Raw genomic sequence first — 25,748 nt, forward strand, 5'->3', positions numbered from 1 at the left:
AATAAAACACTTCAATCTCACTTAATACAAAAGAGAACAATCATATACAACAGTGAATTAAAACACCATCTCATGTATTGTATACAAACTCCAGAATCCTTACCTAAATATGTAAGAAACTGCAATTTGTATACTATCATGAATAGTATGGTAGTATAATATAATAGTATACTATTAAGAAAAAGTCTTTTAGGCATAAAGATATACTACTAACATATAAAACTGCACCAAGAAACTGAATTCCTTATGTGCTTGGAAAAAGATTGTATACATACAAACTGAAAACTGCTTGGAATCCCCACACAGAGTTCGTTATCTGGCAAAAATGACTCACAGCTAAAATATTCCTATTATGAGAAGCCACTAAGACCATTTAGGAGAGTCAGAACTCTAATCTGCAAACAACTCTACAGCAGTTAAACTTATCATTAGTATATCACTAGAGCTAAAAGAAGCAGTGGTGAAAAAATAAACTGATTAATACTATAAATGTATCTAACAGTGGGGAAAAAATATCAGAAGACGCTTTGCATTTTACAATTCATTGTTTAAATCTACTTTATAAAAATGAACTGACCAGGATTTTTTAACAAGTATCCCAGTAAATACTTTGTACACTTTGTCTTTATTTTCGTGACATTAAAACATGACATGCCCAGTGAGCAGAAGAATGCTTCATGTGTATACCTGGTGACTTCCTTTGTCCAAACTAAAGGCCTGGAAGAACATCTTCAAAATCTTTAGGGTTTTTTGTGTTGGCATTTTAAGCATGCATGCAAACAGCTCTCCAGAACATCATTCACACAAAAACTGGCTCAGACATTTTAAAACAGTTGTGTTGTTTAAATGGCAAAAATAGGAAAGACTTTATTCAACTTGAAGCTTTCATGAATTCATGTGCTCTTCTGAAAACAATACTCTTCAAGGAAAATACAAGCAGAAATAAAAAAAAACATGAAACAAAACTGATGATAGAGAATGTAATTTTCAAGACTCAAGTCAAGGATCGTTTCTGCTGAAATACTGTCTGATGAAACACTGGAAGTACAGAATACCTGTGCTACTGGAAAATCTTCTCTCACGAGCACTCATGTTAGTTACAAACATCACAGAACATGTGTCGTATACTAACATCCAAAACCACTTTAAATGTTTCCACACAACTCATGTTCAGTAGGGAACCCCATGTCAAGCTGCTAGACCTTTTCACAGACAGTAAACGTTCCCTTTTCTACCTTCACTCTGTCACTGTGGCTCTGATTTTCAATAAAACTCCTTATGTACAGCTTAGTCTGGTTGGATTTTAGGCATGATGACTAAGGTCTTGATCCCATAGTTTTTCCTCCAGGCCAACCTTAGTAGCTCAGGTAAGCAATACTGCCTGTCAGTGTGCAATCTGATATGAGATGTAGGCTGCAGCTGCTCAGTGATACAGTACAGAACTGCAATCATCATTTTTGAAGACATGCCAGAATCTGAACAATTTCTGGAAATCATTTTCGCCAAACACAAAAATAAGTATTTTAACCATTTAGCTGTACTCCTGAGTTCTCCAGTACAAATTTATCACACATATTATTCAAATATGCCACAGGTTTTGATCCCCAAAAGTGATGTTAACCATCCTAAAAAGTGTTTTTGTAAGTAGTATAAAAACCAGTGGACACTATGTGTTAATTAAATCCACGTTGTACTCCCTATGCACACTACACAAAGTAATTGTAAACCACATCAGAAAAAAAATCTGTAGCAATTCTGAAGAATAAAACTGAAAAGTCTTTTTTTCTTATTTTGTCAGCTATTGCTGTCAACCACCATTTCATTCTTCAAGCTGTAATCTCACTACAAAAATCATGAGACTAACAGAAGATACTTTTCTTCCCTAACCTCAGCAGCAGACATAGGTTCTTTTCCCCTATGAGTGAATTTGGAATCTTAACTTGAAGTGCATCCACTGAGGTAAGAAAGGGTTAAAGGTTTATAGAATGTTTCAGCTATGGAGCCATTTCCCCTGCAAACCTGTTCTGGCTCCTTTGAAATGTGCAAAATAAGCCTCAGATAATTCGATTTGTCTTGCCCTTCTCCAGAACATAGTTAACACAGCATGGTTCAGCTACACCTACTTCAGGTGCATTTTGTTGTACTTCATTTTCCACCTTTTCTTCATCATCCTTTGCTTGCAGTAATTCTTGAACTTCTTTGTAGCCACACCTTCATTTCTAACAGGCTTAGCTGGATTGCCTTTTGTTTCCATAGCTACTGGCTTTCCCTCACAGGGTGTGTCTGATTGTCCTTTCACCCCAGTCATCTGGACACATACGGGGAGAGAGAAACAAACAAACAAACAACTAGAATTAATGATCTTAAATCTGTAATAAGCAAAAAAATGCATAATTACTCTCAGAGAACTGCATTCTACTTCTTGTTCCAGCTAGACTCAGAGGTCACATCTGGACAGGGCAACAGGCACAGCTGGTCTCTGACACCAATGAGACCTGACCAGTCCTGTCTCTTTCTTGTCTGTGCGTCTGGATTTCCCTCTAGCAGAAAACAAAGTGCAAGAAGTAATGAGGAACTGATGCACAACTCTATCTGTCCTCATATGAAGTCAAGATGTGGCTAAAACATCTAAGTGGGCCTAAAAAGCATCTCAGAGTATACTAAGCCTTTACACAGATGCATAAATCTATGCTGAAAAAAAAGGATGCTTGAAAATTTTCTTCAAGAGTTGTACTGCCTCTTGAGAACATTAAATCTGAGAATGGGGTCTTTGGGAAGTTTCCAAAGCATGTTACACATCATGCATCACTTCAGTCACCAGTGCAAACGACAAAGATGACTGTGTTCCTAAAAAATTAGCAAAAAATTTCTATCAGAAGTTTCTTTAGATGCAGGCAATTAATTCTTCTCAAAATCCATCCTATTCTGTTTAAAAAATAACTGTGACAACCCCCCTGGTGTTAGTGACTTTTAGGCTACATTAATTTTTACTTATCCTAATGACCTCTGGAAGGAAGATCACATTCAAACACCTAAAACATTTTATTTCTTCAGATTTAACTTGCTCTGAAGAAATGCAGAATAGAAAAGTGTAAGGTTGTTCAGTTTCAGTAAAAAGGAGCAAGACAGCCACACAAATTTTTGTATTTATGTTCAAGACAGAAATGATGTTTTCCTAAGTTAAGGTACTCCCATGCCTCTAGACAAAGTGTATGTGCCCCTATGCACAACTCCACTTTGCTCTGATTTTAGAGGCAGCATGGCACGAACATTGCTACTAAAGCTTCACTGTGCAGGGAACAGCATACCAATGAGGATTTAAGTTCCTGTATGTCAGGGAAGCCACCTGAATTGCAATTAAAGATCCTCAAAGGTGAAGGAGTTCAGAGCAACTAGAGACAGATGATCAATGGCAGTTTGGCTGAGCTACCACACTTTACAAAGGCAAAAGGAAACCTTATTTTCGCTGCACAGAATTTTGTTGTAAATGACAACCAAGGACAGATCCAAGATGCCCCACCCTAGCTGCTGAAACCAGGAATCAGTAAATTAAGACATGAAAGAATTTAAAAAGTGGTATGAGGAGACCAAGGAGAGTATTAAAAAAAATTCAGTAAAGATTCATGTTGTTTATTTTTCAGCTTGCCATACAATTACCCCACACCCAGTAATGTAAAAGCTCTGGGTTTTTTTTCTTTGTATGTGTGATTTGCTTGTAACTTCCCTTGTCTGCATGAGATTTTGAAGATCAAATATTGCAGGCGAGTGTTCATTGCTATCTCCACAGTGGATGCACCAAGCTGGATCCCCCTCCCCTACCTGGCTACTTATTTTCACTAAGCTAGTAAGAATTTAACATCATAGACATGTAGACCTCCAAGACCTGTCAATTTCTCCTGAAGCTGACCAACAAATTGAGATCTACAGGAATGAGAAGGACAAATGGAGATGAAGGCAGGATTGAAAAAGCAGGAAATCAGATGAAAAGCTTCTTCCTGAAACTAAGATACATTAACAAAAAGCACCACCATAGTGATGAAGTAAAAAAAATCCCTTATCAATGCAAATACTGTATCTGTTTGAGCTGTACTGCAACCCTTCAAAGATTTGAGTTAAGCCACATGCTACATTCTTTTTGCCCTCTAAAAGTATTGTTAGCTCATACTAAAGACGCAAAACCTTTTTCAAAGCATGTTGCCATCAAATGGAAAGAAAGTGTATTTACAAAAATCTCCAAACACAGAACACTGGAGGTGTCACAGAATTGCAGTCAGACCTCAGTGGATGCCTCTTACAGTAGAGTTTCTCTCACCTCATTTTATCTGTCTAAAGCTGCAGTAATCAGTCTTTACTTCTGTAGTAATCAGAGAGAAAATGACAAATCTACAATCTCAGAGGCCCATCCTGGTGTAGAACATTCCATTTCTCTCTTAAGAGGACAATGATCTTAAATGTTGTTTTCCCACACTATAACGCTTAAAGCTTGGTGAGATGAATCTTATCTGAAGTATTTTTCAGGGAAAAGCCATTCCTGTTCTTGATAGTAGATCCAGAACTCTAAAGGATCTCTTCTGAGGCCCGAAGATGAGAGATAAATGTACCAGCTATATATTCAAGAGACTGAAACAGATTATTTCAGAATTGTTAATCTGCCCTTCCATCAAATGTGACACTGACCTTCTGTTTCAACACAGTTTCCCGTGGTGCAGGTGGAAAAGTACACGGAACTCTTCCATGGTTTATGTGATAGGGCAAAGGGAGACTGGGATCTAATGGAACCCATGGGACTGAAAGAGTAGCAGGTACAGGAGGCAGATCACAATGAGCTTTATGTAAATTATATGATGCTCTTGTTGTATTGTCAAGAGAACTCTTGTAGATTGCAACTGATGAATCTCCCGCAGCATGAGCCAACAGGTAAGAGCCTTCCTGCAAACTAAAAAGATAAAGTTCAGAGTGAAACGTATTTACATGTTTTTGTTTCACTTGGTTAAGCCAGTACTAAGTTCTTAATGAAAAAGCAAAACAGCTTTAATCAGGCCTTGTTTTATACAAAGAATGTGGACAAAAAAGCATGAATTAAACTGCATTGATAAATCCATGCTAATTCCTGTGTTTATAAGGTATTCATACTATATTAACTTCTCATCACTCCACAGATTGGGATCATATTTAACAAAGCATTTAAGCATACACTGGAAACCACCCATATTTGGCAAACTGGGATTCTTTAACCAGTGCCTTACAGAGTCACAGAAACATCCAGGTTGGAAAAGACCCTCAGGATCATCATGTCCAACCAATAACCCTAGTCTACAAGGTTCATCCCTAAACCATATCCTCAAGCACTACATCCAAACAACCTTTAAACACATCCAGGGCTGGTGACTCAACCACCTCCCTGCATGGCCCATTCCAACGCCTGAAAGCATTACAAAGCATAATGCATACATGGACACAGACACAAAGAAAAGAGGTGTTTTAAATACATGCAAGATTAAAAATTTTTCAGGGAAATAAATGTCATCCAACTGCCCACATCAGAAGTCTTAGCCACAAATCTCAAAGCCACAGAAATTACAAAGTGTGGTAAAACTCTTCTATAATTCAAATTAATATGCTTCACATAGTGTAACCTGCTTCAAAGTTAAAGGACACTTGAAGACTGAAGTCCTTGAAGAATCTAAACCAAGGAGGAGCAAGAGAAAGGCATATGCTCTTTTAAGTCAAGCTAAGCAGAAAGGACCAGTGTTATTTCTCAGATTAGGTGAAGAGACTAACAAAAACCAGAAGCCCAAATTGTAAACACTACAACTCACTCCTGTGCTCAGTGTCCAGTCTCCTCTCTGAAGTAGCTGATAAAAAATGAGTTCTTACTATTTTCTGTAATTTCTACAAAACCTGTAATCCTAACCACATTTTACACAGTACTGCATTATGTTATACTAGACCTAAAAGAATCTGTAAAGTATTTGATTTATCTGAAGAGATAAAAATCAAAAGAGTAGACAAGCACTCAACAGAAGAAACAAGACAAGCTGTTGCAAAGAAACATGATGACAAGAATGGAGCACTTACTCAGACACTTTCTTCAAAATGTTATGAAGTATATTTAGTGAATTTGCAGGCCTGCAAAAAAATGGAAAAAAAAACCCAAAACAGAAGTTGTAACTTCCAAAGCTTGTTAGGGCTTCAAATTCATGGCTAAAGAAAACTACTAAAAATACTCACTTAACCAGTCCAAGTTTTTCTCTTAAAGTTTCTGCAGAAATCTTTTCTAGCATGATCAGCTTTGATGTAAAAGCATCAATATGTCCTGAAAAACATTCCTTTAATTAATACACTAAAAAGAGAACAAATGCAAAAGCATTGTTTTGTGACATGACACATTTTATAAAAAAATGATGCTCTTTCACAGTGTAGGACAGAGAAAGGGATTCATCAATGTTGCACAGCAGTGGGAAGTAAAATGCACAGCTGCTTTAAGTACAGCCACCCATATCTGAGTTGTCTTTCCAAACCAGGGAAATGCCCATGATTCCAGCAAATCTTTTATCCTGGTGATATCTGGGGTACCCCATCCCATTTTGCAATGACTTGATCTCAGAAGTTTCTATCTTCTCAAGCTGTTTTGATCCTTATCACTATGCTTCCTCACTGGACAGATCATAGGTGTTTACCTTTTACAAAAGGTATACTTCCAAGTGTAATATACTTGGTTTTCTATTCTGGTACATTACAGAGGGAACTGTGTTACTCAGCTGTCTGAGGACTATGTACCTCACCTCTTGATTATCTCACCTGAAATGATACGCATTACAGCCCTTGTATTTGAGAACTGGCTGACTGAATGCACTTGACATTCAGTAAGTTACCCATACAATAAGTACTTCTTTCCAACCCATTTTTCATTTGCAAATACATGAATAATGGTCAGGGTAAAATGCCCCTACTAATCAGTGAAGTTTATCACAACTTTATTTACTGCTTGGATCAAGTACAAGTATCTTATTTGGGAAACAGGCCAGAAATTACTCCCTTTGTGGATGCAGGATTTCCTGTCTGAGTGGCAAGAGGACTTAAATCAGCAACTGAGCAAAACACTCTCCTACCAAGAGAACAGCACTTGTAAGTTTGTTTGATGATAGTATCGTGGCTCTGTGTAAACAATCACTTCTTTGTGAACATACAAAGTAAAAAAAACTTGCCTTAATCTCACACATTGCCCATTCTGCAAGAGGCCATAGTTACATTTCTGTCTTCCTTCTCATCTCCTAAGCTGGCAGCACTTCTGAGTCACTGTGCTGAGCTATGAGATTCCAGCCACACAGAATGATACAACACTGAATACCAACGCAAGACAATTATGAGGCACTCACTAAGGTCCAAAGAACTTTGCATCCATGCCTCTTTGGCAATACAAAAGATTGTTGAGATAATAAAGCTTTTTGAGACAATAAAGCTTTTCAAGATCTAAGAACTCCTAAGCAATTTAATGCTGAGGTCTGGCAGATGCTCAAATCTTCAGTTTTAAAAGCTCTTTCATAAAATGGATCATTTCCCTGTATGGCTTCTTAACCTGGCACTACCAAAAATCTGCAGTCCCCAGTTTGCCTACCTGACTAAATCACATACTCTGGCAGTATCAAAAAATTTTACAGGGTTACATGCTGAGAGTTCAAGTCCCTGCTTGTAGGAAACTTGTGTGTTTTTTAAATAGTGATGGGAGAGAGCTTGCCCTACATGCTGGGAGTATTAATTCACGGTGCATGATAGTGACAGCCCACGGTAATTCTGTGCGTCTTCAGAGCACACAAAAGAAAACACCTTTGGACTCTGGAAGAGGTGCATCCAAGAGCTGATAAACAAATGTCACTGGAATAACCAGCACTTCTGAGTCCCAACAATTTTTTCACCCAAGCACATGAACAGAAGGGTGTGTTGGAGGCTGGGCCACTGAAGCCTGCCAGTCCAGGGCTTCATGCCCTTTTCACAGCTAGCAGGTATCTACAAAGCAGACACTGAGGAAACATATGAAAGGGGATGCCCGTTTATGCCAGGACAACTCCTGCAGCATGCAGCCTGCTTTTTTCCACACCCATGAGAGCCTCTATAAAATGGGTGTTGGCTAGATGAGCTCTCTGCAAACTTTTGCCCAAGCCATATGCTAAGTGTCCTGTAACTTACAGGAGATCAGACAGAGATGCATTCCTTCAGCTTGCTCACTTGGCAGATAGACTGGCCCTCTATACATTTTTGCTATTTCCTCACACTGCATGTGACTCTGGATATGTTATAAAAATGTTTATAAATTTTTCTGCAGGGGGTTAAAATTTCAGTGTAATTCAGTATCTTGTTCTGCTTGTTAAAAAAAAACCAACCATGCATGCTTCGGTACTGTACAGTAACATATAATTAGAAGTGGAGTTCTGTGTATAATCATCTCTTGGTGAGAATTTTTTGCAGAGAAGAACCACAGCAAGCTTTTAAAATTAGAAATAATAATATAGAGAAAAGATGGGTGCAACTGGCAAATCTATTACCTCAGACACATTAGATTTCACACAAACCTCCTGATTCTGTGATAGGAAGCAAAGTTTGCATGTAAAAATTAAGAGAGAATTCAGCATTTCTGATGCAAGCTGCCAACATCACAGGTGTAATTCGGGGCACAACTAGAAAAGTTAGGCAACCACAGGCCACAACTGCTGCCATAACAACCACAAAAGAAGAGAATTTGCACTACCACAGGATAGTGAGGCAGCCCCTACTGCAGAACATTCGTTCCCTGTACAAACAGGATTGCACTCGCTCCACAGCAAGTGCCAAACATTCTAAAATGCATTTTGGCTAACCCTTTTGTTGCAGATTTTCCCTTTTAAAACCTTATTAATTACAAGATAATTGGTATCAGAGAGCTCTCAATAATATAAAATAATCTGGCCACATTTTCTATATGCATCTTTTTCATTTCTCTACAGGACTTACATATCCTAATAGACATAAAAACTTCCCTGATGTTTAAAATGACATTGTATAAAAGCACAGCATTTTCTACAGGACACTTATTAGTGAAACTTTCCTTGACACTGCATTCCTAATGTGCTTGTGAGTTTGGACAAATGGCCTTCACAAGCAAGATATCTTTCTGCTAACATTTTCTTACTTTTTATCCCTGACTTATTGCCTTTTTATTTCCTGTGTTCTGAACTACAGCTGTCATCTCTTTTAAATGAGAGCTGTAGTTTCCTGCTTCACTCTGACAGAATGTATATTACTCATTACTAGGTTCTACTACATTAACTCCTGTTTCCATCTTCTGCATGGTATGGGACAAGGAGTATCAAAGACTATCCCTTCGGCAGGGACGTTTCAAGTCACATCACATATTAGAAAATTAAATTACATGGATTAGATATGGACAATGAAAAGCATGGAAAAATGTGTTTAAGTAAAATCATCTAGTGTTTAGAACTCCTGAGGAATATCCCAGCTACAGAAAGACGTTGTCAACAAACTTCTGCTATGTATTTTTCTTCTTTCTGTTAAGTAACTGCACTTAGGCAAAGCCAGAAAATTGTTTCTAGTACCTCAGCTGTGAGACACATGTGCACCATTTTCAGCAGACACAATTTTTCTTATTTCTAAACAGCAGAACTTGCTTTAGTCCTACCTTGTTTGGTTTTCCTCATTCTTTTGTATTTTATCTGCCTCTATATTATCAGTGTAGAAGTATGAGGAGCATTGCCTGTTTTCACAGGAAAGTAAGCAGTATTTGATCTGTCTCCAAGACTGCAAGCTCAAAGGTCGAGGAATCACTATCCTGAGCCTGATCCTCTGTTCATCTCTTATTTTGCTATGTAATAACATACTAATTAAAATGATTTCACAGAATGCTAAGATATTTTTCTAGCTCACATTTAATCAAGAAATACTTTTACCATGCCTGTGATAATACATGTTGTATACGACTCATTAACAACACCACCAAAAAAGCAAACAAAAGACTCTCCCCCAAAACAAAAAGACACTAAGTCATTAAGATTACTAGCTTCAGAGAACTAAATGTGCCCTTACAGACACATTTTTCTTTGAAAGGCAAACAAATGCAGTTCTTGAATAGCATGCAACAACATTTTCGTCTAAAACCTAAGCTGAAATATTCTCATTCAGCATGCAACAAAAATTATAGACAAAAGTACTTATTTAAATGAAGAGTAAGATTCCAAAGTGATTCTATGAGTAGTCCAACATATGTGTTCCTTAAGAAAAAAAATCTGTAAAAAAAACAACCCCAAACAAACCCAAAAAAACCAAGATGGGAACTCACCAATATAAAATAAGGATTCAGAATGCAACATACTCTCTGTCCACAACTGACATGCTTCACTTTCTGTAAGAGCTTCAACACCATAATAGGCTTGGTATTCTAGTTTTGGCAACAGGAATATTGGAATATGCTAGAAAAGTGAAGATCAAAGAAAAATCAGCACTCACCATTCAAAAAAAGGCCACAACTAGACTGCATTTTTTAGTTGAGAATAATCAGACTTCCAGTAGTGGCTAGGCAAGAAAAACTTTTCACAGGTTCTTTATGCCTTTTCACATTCTGTAAAGGCCCCCCTACAAGCTCTTGCCTACAGAGACTCTACACAGAGGAAGGTGAAATGGACTAAATGCAGCAGTCTGGGCAAGCCTTTACAAACAATCAATGCAATTAAATTGAAGTTCCTATTTATGTGCTCTACCGCCCTCTGCAGGAATTAAAGGAAAAAATTAATGATGCTTTCCCCCCCCTGCCCAGCTTGTTAGTGGAATCCTGCCATTTATTCTCCTTGTTGGAATCTCACTGGAAATGAGAATCTAATTCCTGGATTTCCAGTTGAAATCAGAGGCTAACCTTTGTGTGCTAACACTAACAGAGAAATTAATAGCCTCTTCTCATTGACAAATCAATTAAAATTTCAGCAAGAATTAAAAAAAATAAATAACCAGCAGGGCTCAGTTTCTGATTAACTAACTAAGCATTTATTCACAGGCATAAGCAGTGGATCAATAGCAAAGAGATGGTATCTCTTCAAAAGAAGGTTCTGAGCACTGACTTGGCAAGTAATCAGAGTTACAAAGATCTATTTCCATTCCAGTGAAGCATGAACACCTCAACAAAAAGCCTGTCTACCATAATTGTGGTTTTCTGGAGTGGGAGATACCACATAATTACTGAGGACCCCAGAATAAGCAGTCTTTCTTCTGACGTTATAAGGTGTATCTGGATTGCTCTTGCATTTAAAGCATTTTTTTTCTTCGGACAAATAATTTGCTAACATGTATGCCATACTTTTTTCAAGTGGAACAAGTAAGATCTCTTTCTATCTTTAAATGTGTCCTCTGTTGTTCATTCTGTCTCCCATTTCTCTGCTTAACTAGGCATAACAGAAAGACTGAACCCTGCTTAGAAGTATTTACAATTATGAACATTCTCAAAGCCTTGGGCCAAAACCGTAATTACTGCATTAACTTTTAAGAACAGTTCAAAGTGACATTAGTTTACATGACTCCAGTTACCTATGTATAACACTGTAACGCAGCCGCAGTAAAAAAAATGCTGAATCACACTTATCTCCTAATCAAATAGCTTTCAAGAAATTACAAGTTCTTCTTTCCTCTCTTCCTGCAACAAATGCTTACTTAAAGACGACACATGCTGCAGAGTTAAAATTAAATGTGCTAGTTGTCTGAGCAAAACACCAAGTACTATGCAAGACTGAGAATCCTAGAGGTGCCCGTTGAGCACAGCTGTTTAAAACCACAAAAGAAAAAAGCTAACAGCAAAATCTGTACCTTGCAGGTTTTCTTCTTTTTATTCTTTCGTGGCAATGACTTCACTTTTTGCACGGTACAACGCACAAGCAACAAGAGATCATTCAAACTGAACAGCTTATAGACAAGGTTGCCATCTTGAGGGGCTTCATACTCTGAAGGGTCTTCTTCAAGCATCTGCAGTTCATTTGGCAGCTTTCCTATAGAAAAGAAATAAAACGAAAAATTACAAGCTTGTGCAGTCTTTAGCATTAACTAATTAGCTTTTTGATCTTGCAGTAGGTTTATTTTTCCTTTTTCCATTTTTAATTGGATCTGTCTAGTTTCCTAAGATTTTGGCGTGAAAAACTCTCATTAGGCACAAGAAGTCACTTAGGTATTAAAAAATTATACTTGGACAAAGACATTAATTCCCACATAAGCAGGTATTGTTAAAAAAAAGAATCAAAAAATCACATTTAAATAAATGTAACAGAGGTCCTATTTGGATACTCTCCAGATGAAGGAGTTAAAATATTTTTCTGCTAAGTTTTACCAGAAGTTCAGACTTTTACTTCCTACACGGTAAGCAGAACTACTTACTCTTTGGCACGCCCTGAAAAAGCGAAGTCCAGGTATTTCTAGAGGAGCTGTTGAGATTTGAGGCAGGGGCTGGCACAGTTTCTGTGCTGGAGGTCACCAATGCCTTTGGAGACTGAGACACAGCATTAGAATTACTGCAGCTCACCACTGGATGCTCGTGGGCTTTTGGGGAGGGTGACTTGAGAAGTTTAGTCTGCATTTTTAAAATCTGTCCAACAGGATCAAATTGTTTGGACAACTTTTTGTTAGGCTTTCTGGAGGCAGTTTTTCCCTGCTCCATGATATGTGAGCAATCTGTCATACTTGCTAATGGAATCTGGGTGGGGAAAGGCGATTTGGCAGTCTCTGCTGGAGTATGAGGAACAGTGTTTGGTACAGGTGTTTTGCAAAAATCAGTGCTTTTACATTCCGTATCAATTATCAAACGCTCTTCATCCGTGTCACTACTACATAAAGATGTGCAAGTCCCATTTTTTTGTGCAGCATCAAACTCTTTCTTGTCACTAACAGCATTAGATACAGCATTTAATTTTGCCTGATTGTCCAATACTTCTTTGGTCATTACATGCTGTACTTTGCTCAGTCCTACCTCCTCTGAATTAAAGCTTTTATGAGATGAAGTTTCTTCACCGCTGATGCACAAAACGCCATCTAATGATGAAAGCTGCATACTGGCACACGCTGGAGCTCCTTGCTCAGAAATGGTGTTTTTGCCTTCTTCATCTTCACTGTTTGTGGTAGTTGTACATTTTTTTCCCATTTTTGGGCCGCATGAGAGAACTGCAGTACTTTCTGCTTTAGTTCTTGAGAGCTTGACAGTTGCTCCAAAAGTTTCCAGTTCAGTAACATCATCGTCAAAGTCCATCCCCACGTCATCTGGAAGGGGAATCTTCCTGTGCTCGTAGGTATCAGAAGACATCTTAACACAGGCAGGAAAAAATAGTATTATAAAAATAATAGAAATAAAACAAATCAAGAAACAGAATGTGCAAATCACAGACAAGACATTGTCAAATTGAAAGAAACGTGAAAAATGTTCTGCTATCCATATTTTGACTGTTGAGAGTTGCATTTAGTGTCCTGTGTTTAAGATATATCTTAAGTCCTTAGATAAACAATGAGAATACATTTTCATGATGTGAACGTTAAAGCTGAGATGCCAATGTAATAGAAGTGTTTAAAGGAAACAGACATTTTGAAAAGGAGTCCATAACTCAGCAGTAGAAAACAGGAAACCTAAGTTTTCCCTCATTGTCACCTTAGGGATTATAACACAGGGGTTTGGGGGTGTTTGTTTTTAAGAAGCAGAGAAGCTACATACATCCCACTGAAACAAGTTGTCCTCAGCTGGTTTGTCCATCGACACATCAGAAATTGAAACATAAGATGTTTTAGTTGCTAGGAAGTCCATTGGAATTTCATGGAAGATTTGGTTCCTCTCTCTCACTGTCATTTCTTTTCTCAGCAGAGGTGAATCAACATAAACCACTTTAGCTGGTTCTCTACCTTTGTAAGAATGGAAAGAAGCTGAGTGCATATGGAATGTGAGGGAAAAAAAAGACTGCTGTGTAATTCAAGTAAGAAACCTTTCAACTTCCAATTACAATGAAATCCATTCCATATTTACACCAGAAGAACTGAACAATTATTCTCATTCAGTAACAACAAAAAATAAAAGTATGTCCAGATACAGTGTGAATTACTAGGATCTTGCAGCAGCAATACACACCACCTTAACAGTTGATCACATTTTAAATGCAGTTATGAATACAGAATGTGTAAGATATTACAATTCAGCATTCCTTATACTGCATTATATCATCAGATGTATTCTGTTTTCCATAAAGATCCTTTTCTTCCTTTGAAGGACCTAAAAAAAAAAAAGTCTTGTAGACCAAAAGCAATGGCTGCAGTTTATAGTTCTTAGCATGTCATCATGCCCAGGTTCTGCTGCCCTAGTCTTTTGTTTACACCTTAACCCACTTACATATGAATCACTCATAGACTCAGCCAAAAGTAAGTGTGATGTCCGACCTAATTTTACAGAGAAAGCCAAAGCACATGGTGAACAAAGTATCACTGATTTACGGGGGAAAAAAAGGCATAAAATTAATGCAAGAGGTAAGTTACAGGGAAGGCGGAAAAGGAAGGAGAGGAGAAACCCTTCAAGAAACACTACATATTGCTAACATATTCTGAATGCCCTTTAGGTATTAAATTTAGATCTAAAAATTAAGTTTAAAAAACTGTAAAGCTGATGCAAAAGAAGTCAGGCCTAACTTTACAAAACACAATTTCACATAAAAACCCCACAAAACTACTAAGATTTGCAAATATTTAACAGTTCCTTTACTACTACCCACAAGCCTGCTGTAACAGTTTGTACAAAACACACACAATGCGGACATTCCAAGGCAACCATTACACTCACCATGAAAAACCTCCTAGTGTATTTTACAAGGACAAAAGAAATGGTAGCAAGGTTGGAATCTACCTCTTCCAATGGAATCTGAGTATCTAATCTATATTCAGATTACTGATGGGAGTGCTGGACAACTGAAGTTATAGCATTCAGATGAGTAGATCAGCTTATGCAAAAACATTTTGTTGCAACTGAGAAGTGATCTCCACAGCATTCATTATTCTGTGAGGCAAATAGGTACTTTTAATTCCAGAAAATGTGTTTACTCTGTCTTTTTCATAAAGTTAAGAATTCCTCTTTTTCAGCTTCTTGAAATCAGCTCACTTGACAATTTTAATAGCTTCATGCAGTTGCTTTCTCTCCAAGGAGCAGAGCTCACAGTTTTGTCAGTTAAATGTCCTTTTGCTCTCTCATGGTTTTTATTCCCCCTCCTCCCCCCCGGTTCCTGTAAGTGGAAAAATCACTGTATGTCCAAATTCAATGTTAATGGTGATACCTCTAGAGGTTGTTACTATTCTGAGTAACAAGGTGGAACAAGGTGTAGGAAACTATGAAATGACCTTCCTATCAGCTTCCCTCCTTGAAAAGAGGGCAAACTATAGCAATGGATTTAAGTTCATTTTCAGTGATAACTTGGATGAAACACTTTTTTTACAACACAAAGGTCTGAATCTTTAACAAACTGACAGCTGAAAACTACCTGCTTCAGATTTTTGCCCTTTAAGATGTATGAACTAAGTAAAATGTTTGTTATTTTCTTTGATTCCTTAAATTAAAAGCATGTAAGTACTTAATAGAAGCTACCTTTTTCATAGCTGCAATCCAGAGTACTGCTTCTTCAGAAAAAGTTAGAAAAAAAAAATATCTGAGCTTATCATTACAATTATGATTTTCATTAACCTCAGCTTCCTTCTTTTAAGACTCAACACAAAGTTAAACCGTTCTAATACTATGTGAGCTAAATCATGTGTGAGCTTCTACATTCCCACAGTTGGCTCCACTGGATTTTCTAATTTCCTGTTCTTCAGTCAGATCAGAAAGGCTTATTGAGACTATATAAGTGTTTTCAAGGACAAAAAAGTCATTTTTATAACAAAAACGTACTGTACCTGCAACGGGGATCTTCTTAATGCAAACTGGGATTTCCCATTGCTCCTTGTAGTTTAGTCCATGATTATTCAGTAAAGTAAATAATGATTGATTACTTAAAACAACTTGAGGGCTGTATTTCAAAGCAAGCTTTTCTGCATTTGAATCTGAACTAATATCCTAAACAGAAAAAAGGGTAAATTTTGAATATTATTTTTGGACACACAAAGCTAAATTTAAATTGGTAGGAAAAACTCCAAACCCAAACAAAGCTGGATTATCATCCCACCTCCTGCTCCTCCAAATAACAAATGCCACTGCATCACCAGGCTTCAGAATCAACTGAAAAAGCAGGAAGTTCCCCTGAAGGTTTTTGATTGACTGATATGCACCTGTATTGCAGTATGAGAAAATATATATTACATAGAATAAACCAGGTTGGAAGAGACCTTCAAGATCATCGTGTCCAACCCATCAACCAATCCAACACCACCCAAACAACTAAGCCATGGCACCAAGCACCCCATCAAGTCTTCTCCTGAAAACCTCCAGTGATGGCGACTCCACCACCTCCCCAGGCAGCCCATTCCAATGGGCAATCACTCTTTCTGTATAGAACTTTTTCCTAACATCTAGCTTGAACCTCCCCTGGTGCAGCCTCAGACTGTGTCCTCTTGTTCTGGTACTGGCCGCCTGGGAGAAGAGACTAACATCCGTCTGTCTACAACCTCCCTTCAGGTAGTTGTAGAGAGTAATAAGGTCACCCCTGAGTCTCCTCCTCTCCAGGCTAAGCATATTCTTAACCTGTATATTTAATTTCATTCCTATTAATTAGTACTACCAGACTGAATAGGAATTTGGATGATTGTAAAATATGGGAGTGCACTGAAGAAAAAACACCAGAAGAGAATCACTCACAAATATTACAGATCTTACAAGTAGCACAACAAAAACATCTAACATTGAAGTATCATTATAACTGCATGATTGTTTGAATACAGACTACATATAAAGAATCTTAAATATGAAAAGACTGAAAAATACAAATTCATAACCAAAATGGTAAAATTATTAACCATTATGATTACAGGTTTCGATTAGAAGAGAAGATTGGCAATGCTCATCAGGTGTGATGAGAATACAAAGGACAAAAAAGATAACAGAAGCCCAGAAGCACCAAGGACCATGAGAGAGAGGTAAGATAAATCTAGCTATGTTCTTTTTTTCTGTCACATGAGACATCACAAATATTCTCTGCTTATAGCTATAACATCTCTTGAGGCATGTATCATTCTCCTGTGCCACCTGTGCTACTTTCTTAAGCAAAAGTGTCTTTGCAATCACAATGCCTTTGTCAAAAGTTTGGGTTTTGGCACATAACAACTTCCTTAAATTACTGGGTAACAAATTACATGAACAGCCACACAATCTGATTTCTACAGAATCAAACAATCACTTTTCTCTGTGGAAGAACACAAGCTGAAACATCAGATACTTCATAGTGAAGTAGAATGGAATCTAAAAATTCTTCAACTCCTAACTCAAATTTAGCTGTTTAGCAAAAGAAATGTCCAGAGCAAGCTGACAGTCTAAAGCATTTTTACTTACTCTCAGGACTTCCTTCTTAAATCAGAAGCCTTTATACCTGCGCACATTCACACATATGTGTACACACACACACACACACACACACACACCAGAGGCCAATTTAGAAATTGCAAAGCAATGTCTGAAAGGGACAACACTGAAATAAAAAATTCTACCTAGGTTTGACAGACAGTGTGTTCCAATTTAAGGACCTCTCTAATGTTTCACTGAGGGAACAGAGGAAGCCTCTTCAAGGGACACTAGGTCACTATAAATGAAGTACTACACAAATAATGATACACTATATGCTCCTACGCTACAGGATGTGCAAGATTAGGGGGAAAAAAATTTAAAAGAAAGAAACAATGCTACCACATGAAAAGGACCAAATTGCTCTTCTCTTACCAAGTATGCTTTAAAAATCACAATAAAAAACACATTACTCACGCTGTGCATAACAGAAGCCCTTTTTTCTGGAGTTATAATAGATGTAACAGTTTTATAATCTGTGGGCAGTTGAACAGGCATAGCAGGGAACTCTGTTCTACCACGTCTTGCTGTACCCTTGAAGAAACCAAGCAGAACCAGAAAATAGCTTTAACTGAAATCATGCTGACACAAGTTTGCACTTCTTATAATGAAAAACATTAAGAATTTATGCAGGTATATTATGAAGGCAGCGTTATATTAAAAAAGTATGCCATTAATGTAATATTGTTATTGCAAGCATACAGTGAAAGGTGTTAACAGCCTTCTCACCAAAATAAATTAATTATTGTTTTCATTAACAATTTTAATTATAACCTCTAACCCAAACACTGAACAGTACTTTTAAAAAGCCCAAATCCTTGCCTAAGAAAATCCAGATATAATTCTGCTTATTTGAAAATAACACTGAAACAATACACAAGATAGTACCATTACAAGAAGATTTTTTTCCAGCTTAAAGGTCAACTGTGTATGAAACTTTCCTCCCATGATACTCATGATCTCCTGAAGTGTGTAAAACTCAGGATACTTCTGCACATGTCCAATGCAAGCATGTAATAATTCCTAACAGAAAAGGAAAAAATAGTTTACTCATTTGTATCTTTTATAAGAACTGAATTTAATCAAGTTGTTTTCTGCAAGGGCAAGTTGCATTTGGATATACTTTGCCTATGTTTAGCCTGTTTCTGGAGCTAAATTATAGCAGTTGCTCTATCACCTCATAATCCCTCCCCAGCAAAGAGGAGAACTGGGAAGACCAAGTGAAATGAAAATTGATTTAATGAAATATCCAACCTGACACTAACGTCAATACAAATTATATAAAGTTATGCTCAAGTCAACAAAGCTACAACAGTCACACTGAACAGGAAGTCCTCAAAGGCAGGAAGGGGTGCAGGGTCAGAAGATGAAGCACAGAACCCAAACATGAAGTCCCACTCTCCTCAGGAAGGCTCCCCCTTTATACTAAGTATGATGTTCATGGTTTGGGTTACACCTGTGAGCCAATTCCAGTCAGCCATCCTGGCTGACTCATAACTGCTAATGGCCATGGTTGGGCTGGGATTCTGTCCCAGCAAAATCTGGACAACTTTCTCTACAGAATAGAGATATATTTAGCAGATTACTGCTAACAAACTTATTCAACCTTTCCAATTAGAGACAGTATTTATAAAACAAAGATATCAACACAGGTCTGCAATAGTCTTACAGGTATCAGACCTGAAACGCATTCCAGGTTCTCCTTGCCCTTCATACATACATAGAATAAACCAGGTTGGAAGAGACCTTCAAGATCATCGCGTCCAACCCATCAACCAATCCAACACCACCTAAACAACTAACCCATGGCACCAAAATATACAAGACTAACAATTTATGCACACCAGCTCAGGCCAAAAGTTTAGTACAGATTGAACTGTGTTAAGCCAGCTAATTATTTCCTTTTCAGTTCTATCTTAGCTTTTAGAGGGACTTGTGGTTTTTTGTGTTACTATCTAATTTACATGAGGCTTCAGTAAAAGTCATAAAGGTAAAAACAAAGAAAAATCCCTTGTGTTGAAACTTGCTTTCATGGCCACTCTAGATCCTAAAATAAATGCAACATACAGACACTAGAAAGAATTAAGACATTGAGGTTTGACTTAGTAACTATGATGAGTTATTTCTGCAAGTATTACTTGAAACTTAGTACATGCCTGCCAGACACACAGACTTTTTGGAAAGACAGAAAATTACAAAGCTAAACCCATTTTTATTTTTTTTTTAAAAACAGTTAAGTATTTTTTTTTGTCCAGTGTGTATGAGAACAAGTTTATTTTGTGCATGAAAAAGCATGTGACATAAAGCGCTAGAGTGAAACAGAAGCAATCCTTCTGAATTAGAACTAAACGCTCCACTCTCTAGTAAACACATTTATTTTTCTGTTTTATTCCATGAAAGAAAGGGATGTGGCACTTCAGAAAAGACTGAAATTTTATGAAGAAGTATAGAAGTAGGGCATTTCAATTCAGGCAAGACATTACAAGGAGCTGATGGGAGTTTAATGAACCTCTATCTGGAATTCTTTTCCCGAAATGTGCTATTAAAGAAAGAACAATATATCAAGTTGCATTCATGTTTGATTTTAGAATCATCAAAGTGAATATTTAACACAGCATGAACTTGCAGATGATTATGATTAAAGCTTGAGAAACCTCTGATTAAAGTGACTTTCTATCATGCTATTGTGAAGGAAAGCTTAACATTCTGTTCATTAGTGAATTAATGCTTATTAATGTCAATGAACATTTAAAATGCATTTTCTCCCTTTCCAAATATAGGGATATCATTTACTTAATTGGTGAGTAAATCTCTGTATTGTGTTCAGTAACTTCACTTACATCTCATCAACTACAGCAAACTGTGGGCCAAGCTGTGCTGCACAGCATAGAGGAAAGGGAGACTCCTCATGTCTCATCCCAACATGGAAGCACCAGAAATTCAGGGAACTTCAGATCCCATGAGTAGTGCCTATGCATCTTAATCATGATTCCAGTATTATTGAGATGGAATGAAACACTTGATTGGTAATTACCTCAGTATAACGTAGTGCATCCTCAGAGATGGCATCATAATCATGGGCACAGCTTTTTGCAGCATTTTGGGCAAATTTCATGAATTCTGCAGTTTCCTTGTTTACAACTTCTTTCATTTGCTAAGGGGGAAGGCAGAAAGAATGGAATGCTGGGAGACTGGTTGATAACCAACAACATTTACAGAGGCATAGTACAGGGGATGGTATGAAGGAGGGCCCACATTCCACTTGCTGCTCAATTTGGCAAGTCTGCAGATGTTCAGAGCTTCATTTAATTTAAAGAAGGATCTTTTGCAAGGACCATTTCCTTAAGAAAAGTTCCCCAAAACACAAATACACACACCAACCAGCAAGATTTGTTTGATTGTACTCTGCTGGTTTACAAAAAGAAAGGTTACATGACATCGATGGAGCAAGTTTACATGACAGAGCCACAAAGATATCTGAGCTCATAAGCAATTAAATTATAAGTAACAACAATACATTAGGTGCTGATTCGCCTGGGAATGACATACCCATTCTTACAGTATAAAATAAAGGAACTGGCATTAACAAGGAAGGATGGGAAACCAAATGCAATGCCTCAAAAATATCTGCTGGTTAGTTATGCTATATAGGACTCAACTTAAAATGCTACTTCCAAACAATGTGAGACACAGTCTTTTGCATCTTAACTAACATTGCTGAGACTAAGCAGCAAGTGTGAAGCACAGAAGGTTAGCACACAGGCCCCTCACTTGCTAATGGTGAAAGTTCCCATAAAGGGTGTTGCCATCTCTTAACATTATATGAGAGTGCTCTATGCCATTATAAAATGCTATAATCACTGTAAGGTCAACTCTTAACTTCCCCCTCATTAAAAAAAGTAGGGATCTTTGGAGGTGGGTGAGTATATGTTCAGTTATCAAACACTTATACTCTGTCAGTTGTTTAGACTACTACCAAAAAACCAAAATGAAACTTCCATGAATCCCAATCACTTTCAATTAAATAACCAAATACACTTTGTTTATATTCAGAATGTTATCCTGACTACTTTAAACCTTTACTGTGCATAATGCTACGTTAAAAGGAAATGTCAGCATTTTTGCTACATTTTCCTTAACTCTATGTAAAAAAACATTGTATGACTCCTGCTGTGATGTTTTATGTACCCATATGTACACTTACCAGATATGTAAATAATTCTCTTTGATTTGCTGCATTAACTTGAAAATGGCTTCCTTTTTTTGAGAACTTAGTCATCAGATACAAGTATGTTTCCTGCTCCTTCTCAGTCAGACAAGAGGTAAATGGATAAGGGAGTCTAGGTTCTGGAAAAGGATGATCAGCAGTTGTACTTTTAGCTCCCACCTCATCTGGATCTGCAGCTTGCATGCCACAAGTCTGTTTGTTTTCTGCAGAGTTTGCCAGTGCCTCCACATTTTTCTTTGCTGCTCTGAAAGAAAAACACCATGTGAAAGAATTTGCACTTTTCACATAAATATTAGTATTTGTCAGAATTATTAAATGCAGTCATGCAAGCTTAAACTTCAAATCCAGCAAAATGCACTGCTGAGGAATTGCACTATTCCAATTCGTAGCCTATGTCACAGGAATTTTCTTATTCTGAAACTTCACCTGGAAGACTCACCTTTAGTACAAACAGCAGGTATGCCACTGGCTTAAAGATAGAAAGAAAGAAAAAAACAACAACAAAGTTTGCTATTGTTTTTGTTGATGATGTCTGTATGGTCAATACTGAGGTGACCATCTAACTATGAAACACTTTCTTTGTCCTGGAAATGCTCACTATTAATGAAAAGTTGGCTGGTGTTCAGAAACTGTTTGACTAATATGTTAGATTCTGAGTGCAAAGTTATGATAGTAAAGGAGAAAGACTTAACTGGAAAAGCTTTTATTTCACTGTAAAAGAAATAAACAAACTACTTTATTGTAACAATTTATATTTCAGATGTCAATGAAGAAATTCTTGACAACAGGACACAATTCAAGAGTTTCATTTTCTAAACAATGTTGAAATCAGTTGCCAAAAATAAGGCTTGCTAAGGCAAAGGGTGTAGCTACCATAACAACAAAGAAGCAAAATTATAAAGCTGGTTCTTAACACAATTCCAGTTGTTGGAGGCCATGAAGGCCATCTTAGCCATGCTCTGTTTAAAATAAATATTCTTAAGACAACATATTTTATATTAGCAAAATTAACATTAACTGCTGATCTTGGAAAAAGTGTTATTTTTAAGACAGAATTTCAGCAGTAGAAAACATCTCAAGTGTTATTCAGACCCAGCAGTATCACGGCCATAGCTCTTAATAATACTTCACAGCTGTCTCTCTGAATACCAGAATGTGTCCATCCTCATGGCACAAACTGGCAAATTTAATTAAGCTGCAGCAGCCATAAGATGCTGACTCAGATATGCCAAAGTAGGAATATCAAGAAATTCTAGCAGCTTAAATTGGCTATATTCAGCACTGAATGAAATGGCAGCACATCAAGATCATTTCAGCACGCAGTGCTGTCACAGTCTTCATCAGGGTGCAAACCAAAATAATCTGACAGAGCTTTTCTGTCCATATTTACACCATCATACTTTATTTCAGCTGACAGTTTAAATTTTTGCCCTTCATTTTATCACCAACCTGCCTTCACAGCTTCTATGGTGAGAGAATATACACTTTAGTAAAATACCTATCAAAAACCCCAATATAAAATCTGACAAATTTCCTCCAGCTTTTGCTTTCACAGTTGCCCCAACAGGTTTCATTTCTCTACCTCTTGACTGTGGCTGTGTAACACAGCTCCATCATTCTCTGATTTTTTCTGGTTGCAACCTCTCTTCTGGCTATAAATCCACTTCCACTATGCACAACTGAACATAATGCCACTCTTGAGTGCAGTCAGGTCTACCCCAGAAACCCTTCTCCTCCACCACCTGAAGGACAAATCCTACAGTGTTCCCATGAGCAAGCTGTGAGGACTCTGCTTGTCTCTGCCAGTTCAAAGCAAATCACTTCAACAGAGATGAAGCAGAAAAACCTTCTTTAGCTAAAGATAGGGAATATGGAGTCACGTGATACACACAGTATTCCCCTCAAATGTGTTTTTCTCAGTATCACTTCATAAAAACACAGTAATTCTCCTTTAGAACAAATTCATTATTTCTCCACAGACTGAACTTCTTTCTTAGAGCCCAACAGCTACCTTGGTCTCCCATCCACTTTATTTGTTGCGTGAATGTTCATCTACCATGACATACTTGTCACTTGTAGCTCCCTACCACCTTAGCAACTTCTTAAACATCCCAATAGCCTAAACTTTTCCAACTTTTGAAATACAGCAGTACGAGTCATGCTTTTCACTATGTGAAACATATATTAATTCTGCTTGCTCAAATTAAGGAAATAAAAATGGACATCAGAACTGCACAAACAACACTACCACCTGTGCTAATTCCATCCCACCTTTCAGCTAACCTGCTGTACACTTTCTTCAATATTCAAGGAACTCACTGCATCTCCACTGCACTTATGTCACTGCTGGATCTATGCAAACAGTTCCAAACACATATGTAAAAAGGATGTCAATATATACTGTCAAACTTCTACAAAGTGAGAAGGTATGGACAGACCTTTCTAAAAAAGAATGAGGTCTCCTTCGTGGCATACAGGATCCTTACTGTAACCAGCTAACAGTGCAGGTTAAACTTCATCCCTCTTTGGTACAGAAAACAAAAAATAAACAAGTGCTACCCCTAAAAAATAACTGAAAGCCCACCTTGAAACCCCCAAAATATGACCCCACTCCCAAAAATACAGGAGAGACCAAAGGTCGCAACCCAGACTCTTCCTTCTTCCTGAGGTTTCACAATAGATAAAGCACAGACCAACTGCTGGACAAGGAGTCAGGTAATGAATCCTTGCATGCTCGATAACCTGCAGATTTTCCCCCAAACATTACGGGCATGTATTAACAGAATGATGACAAACAGCACAAAAGAATGGAATATACCTGTTTGATAAATGCCATAGTTCAGAAAGGCTTGGAGCCAATGAATATTTTTCATAAATTTCATGTGAGAAAAATACTTCACTGCCATTTCTTGGTGACATATCCCTGATAACAAGAAAAACAAAACCAAAGTCAAAGCACATCACGCTTAAAAATATTAAAAAGGCCACAACTACTTCCAAGACACAAAGAACAGAAAAACTCATTAAGAGAACAGAATGATTCATTTCAAAAACAGGCAAAAAAAGCTATCCATACAGTGCTTCCACACTCCCTCTTCATAGAAGTTACATATATACTCTCTAATTGAAACCCTCTTTTTCTCAGCAATAAAATGCTCTTCACAGGTCAAATAGAACAATTTAATTAATGCAGGAAATAAATTCTAGATCTGGCAAGGAAAATTGTGACAGTCATATGCTTTCACATGTCCATTAACCAAAGCCACCCGTTGGGCTGGACTTACTGGAATTTTGAGAAAAATATGTTTTCTTAATTTCTCAGAAATTAAGTATTTCATCTTTCACATGGCCCTCGCTTTTAAATTTTTTATTTTTAACACGCCCCTCTCAGCGTACAGGGTTTATACAATGCCAACCTTCCCGAAAAAATTTGGAAGGGCACGAGGAAAGATTTACTTTGGCCTTCCTCACAAACAAACTAATTCAAAACGAACTCACCTCTCTAGGCTTAAACCCCCAAATTACTTCGTTGCGGGGCTTTTCGCATTAAGAACAACGTCACTGCCCTAAACCCACATCGTGAACGCGCATTACTGACTCGTCCCTCGTGTCTGAGCAAACACACACTGACACTCAGACTTCCCCTGCGAAAACACACCCCACTGCTCACCCCTTCCACTGAGAGAACGACAAACATAAAACCAACCCCCACCCGCCTCACCGACGGGGCGGGCTCGGGCCACTAAGACGCGCGGGAGAGCCAAGCCCGCCCCACTCCCGCCGAGCGCATGCGGAGCTCGGCCGCCCAGCGCGCTGAGCAGCGCGTTCTCCTCGCGGCGGCGCGGGGGGATGTGTTCCCGCCTCCCACCCTTCACACGCGCCCTGCTAGGTTAGCGGCAGAAGGGGAAACGTACTCACCATGTCAGCAGCTGCCCTTTGGCCGCCATCTTGACGAACCCCGTAAAGGCGCGAATTCTCTTGATGCTAGTC

At 37.8% G+C, this 25,748-nt stretch overlaps 1 protein-coding gene across 2 annotated transcripts; it reads right to left on the reverse strand.

Moving 5' to 3' along the window:
• Positions 1-637: 637 nt before the first annotated feature.
• On the reverse strand, positions 638-25,748 carry ICE2 (interactor of little elongation complex ELL subunit 2). 2 transcript variants are annotated; one of them, XR_008462663.1, is made up of 16 exons: positions 25,677-25,748; positions 24,577-24,681; positions 21,735-22,002; positions 20,565-20,684; positions 18,419-18,553; positions 17,948-18,064; positions 15,934-16,093; positions 13,724-13,908; positions 12,403-13,321; positions 11,842-12,020; positions 10,331-10,460; positions 6,232-6,316; positions 6,079-6,129; positions 4,678-4,936; positions 2,020-2,308; positions 638-919 (listed from the first exon to the last, which is right to left on the reverse strand). XR_008462663.1 is itself a non-coding variant. In XM_009905272.2 (15 exons), the coding sequence occupies exons 1-15, from the start codon at positions 25,703-25,705 to the stop codon at positions 2,120-2,122; spliced, it is 2,931 nt and encodes a 976-aa protein (XP_009903574.2). In that variant the 5' UTR covers positions 25,706-25,748; the 3' UTR covers positions 1,907-2,119. The 2 variants fall into 2 exon arrangements, 1 of the variants encoding a protein (XP_009903574.2); XM_009905272.2 differs by lacking the exon at positions 638-919 and having other exon boundaries at positions 1,907-2,308.

The sequence above is a fragment of the Dryobates pubescens genome, chromosome 17 (assembly GCF_014839835.1).
Source record: "Dryobates pubescens isolate bDryPub1 chromosome 17, bDryPub1.pri, whole genome shotgun sequence".
Classification (NCBI taxonomy): domain Eukaryota; kingdom Metazoa; phylum Chordata; class Aves; order Piciformes; family Picidae; genus Dryobates; species Dryobates pubescens.

Bases quoted from the DNA above. Each gene is read 5' to 3' on its own strand.
- ICE2 (XM_009905272.2), bottom strand. From the start codon at position 25,705: ATGGCGGCCAAAGGGCAGCTGCTGACATG. The intron at 22,003-24,576 runs GTATATTCCATT...TTTTTCTTTCAG, and splicing joins CTATGGCATTTATCAAACAG to AGCAGCAAAGAAAAATGTGG. The intron at 4,937-6,078 runs GTAAGTGCTCCA...TTATCTTTTTAG, and splicing joins ATTTTGAAGAAAGTGTCTGA to TTTGCAGGAAGGCTCTTACC.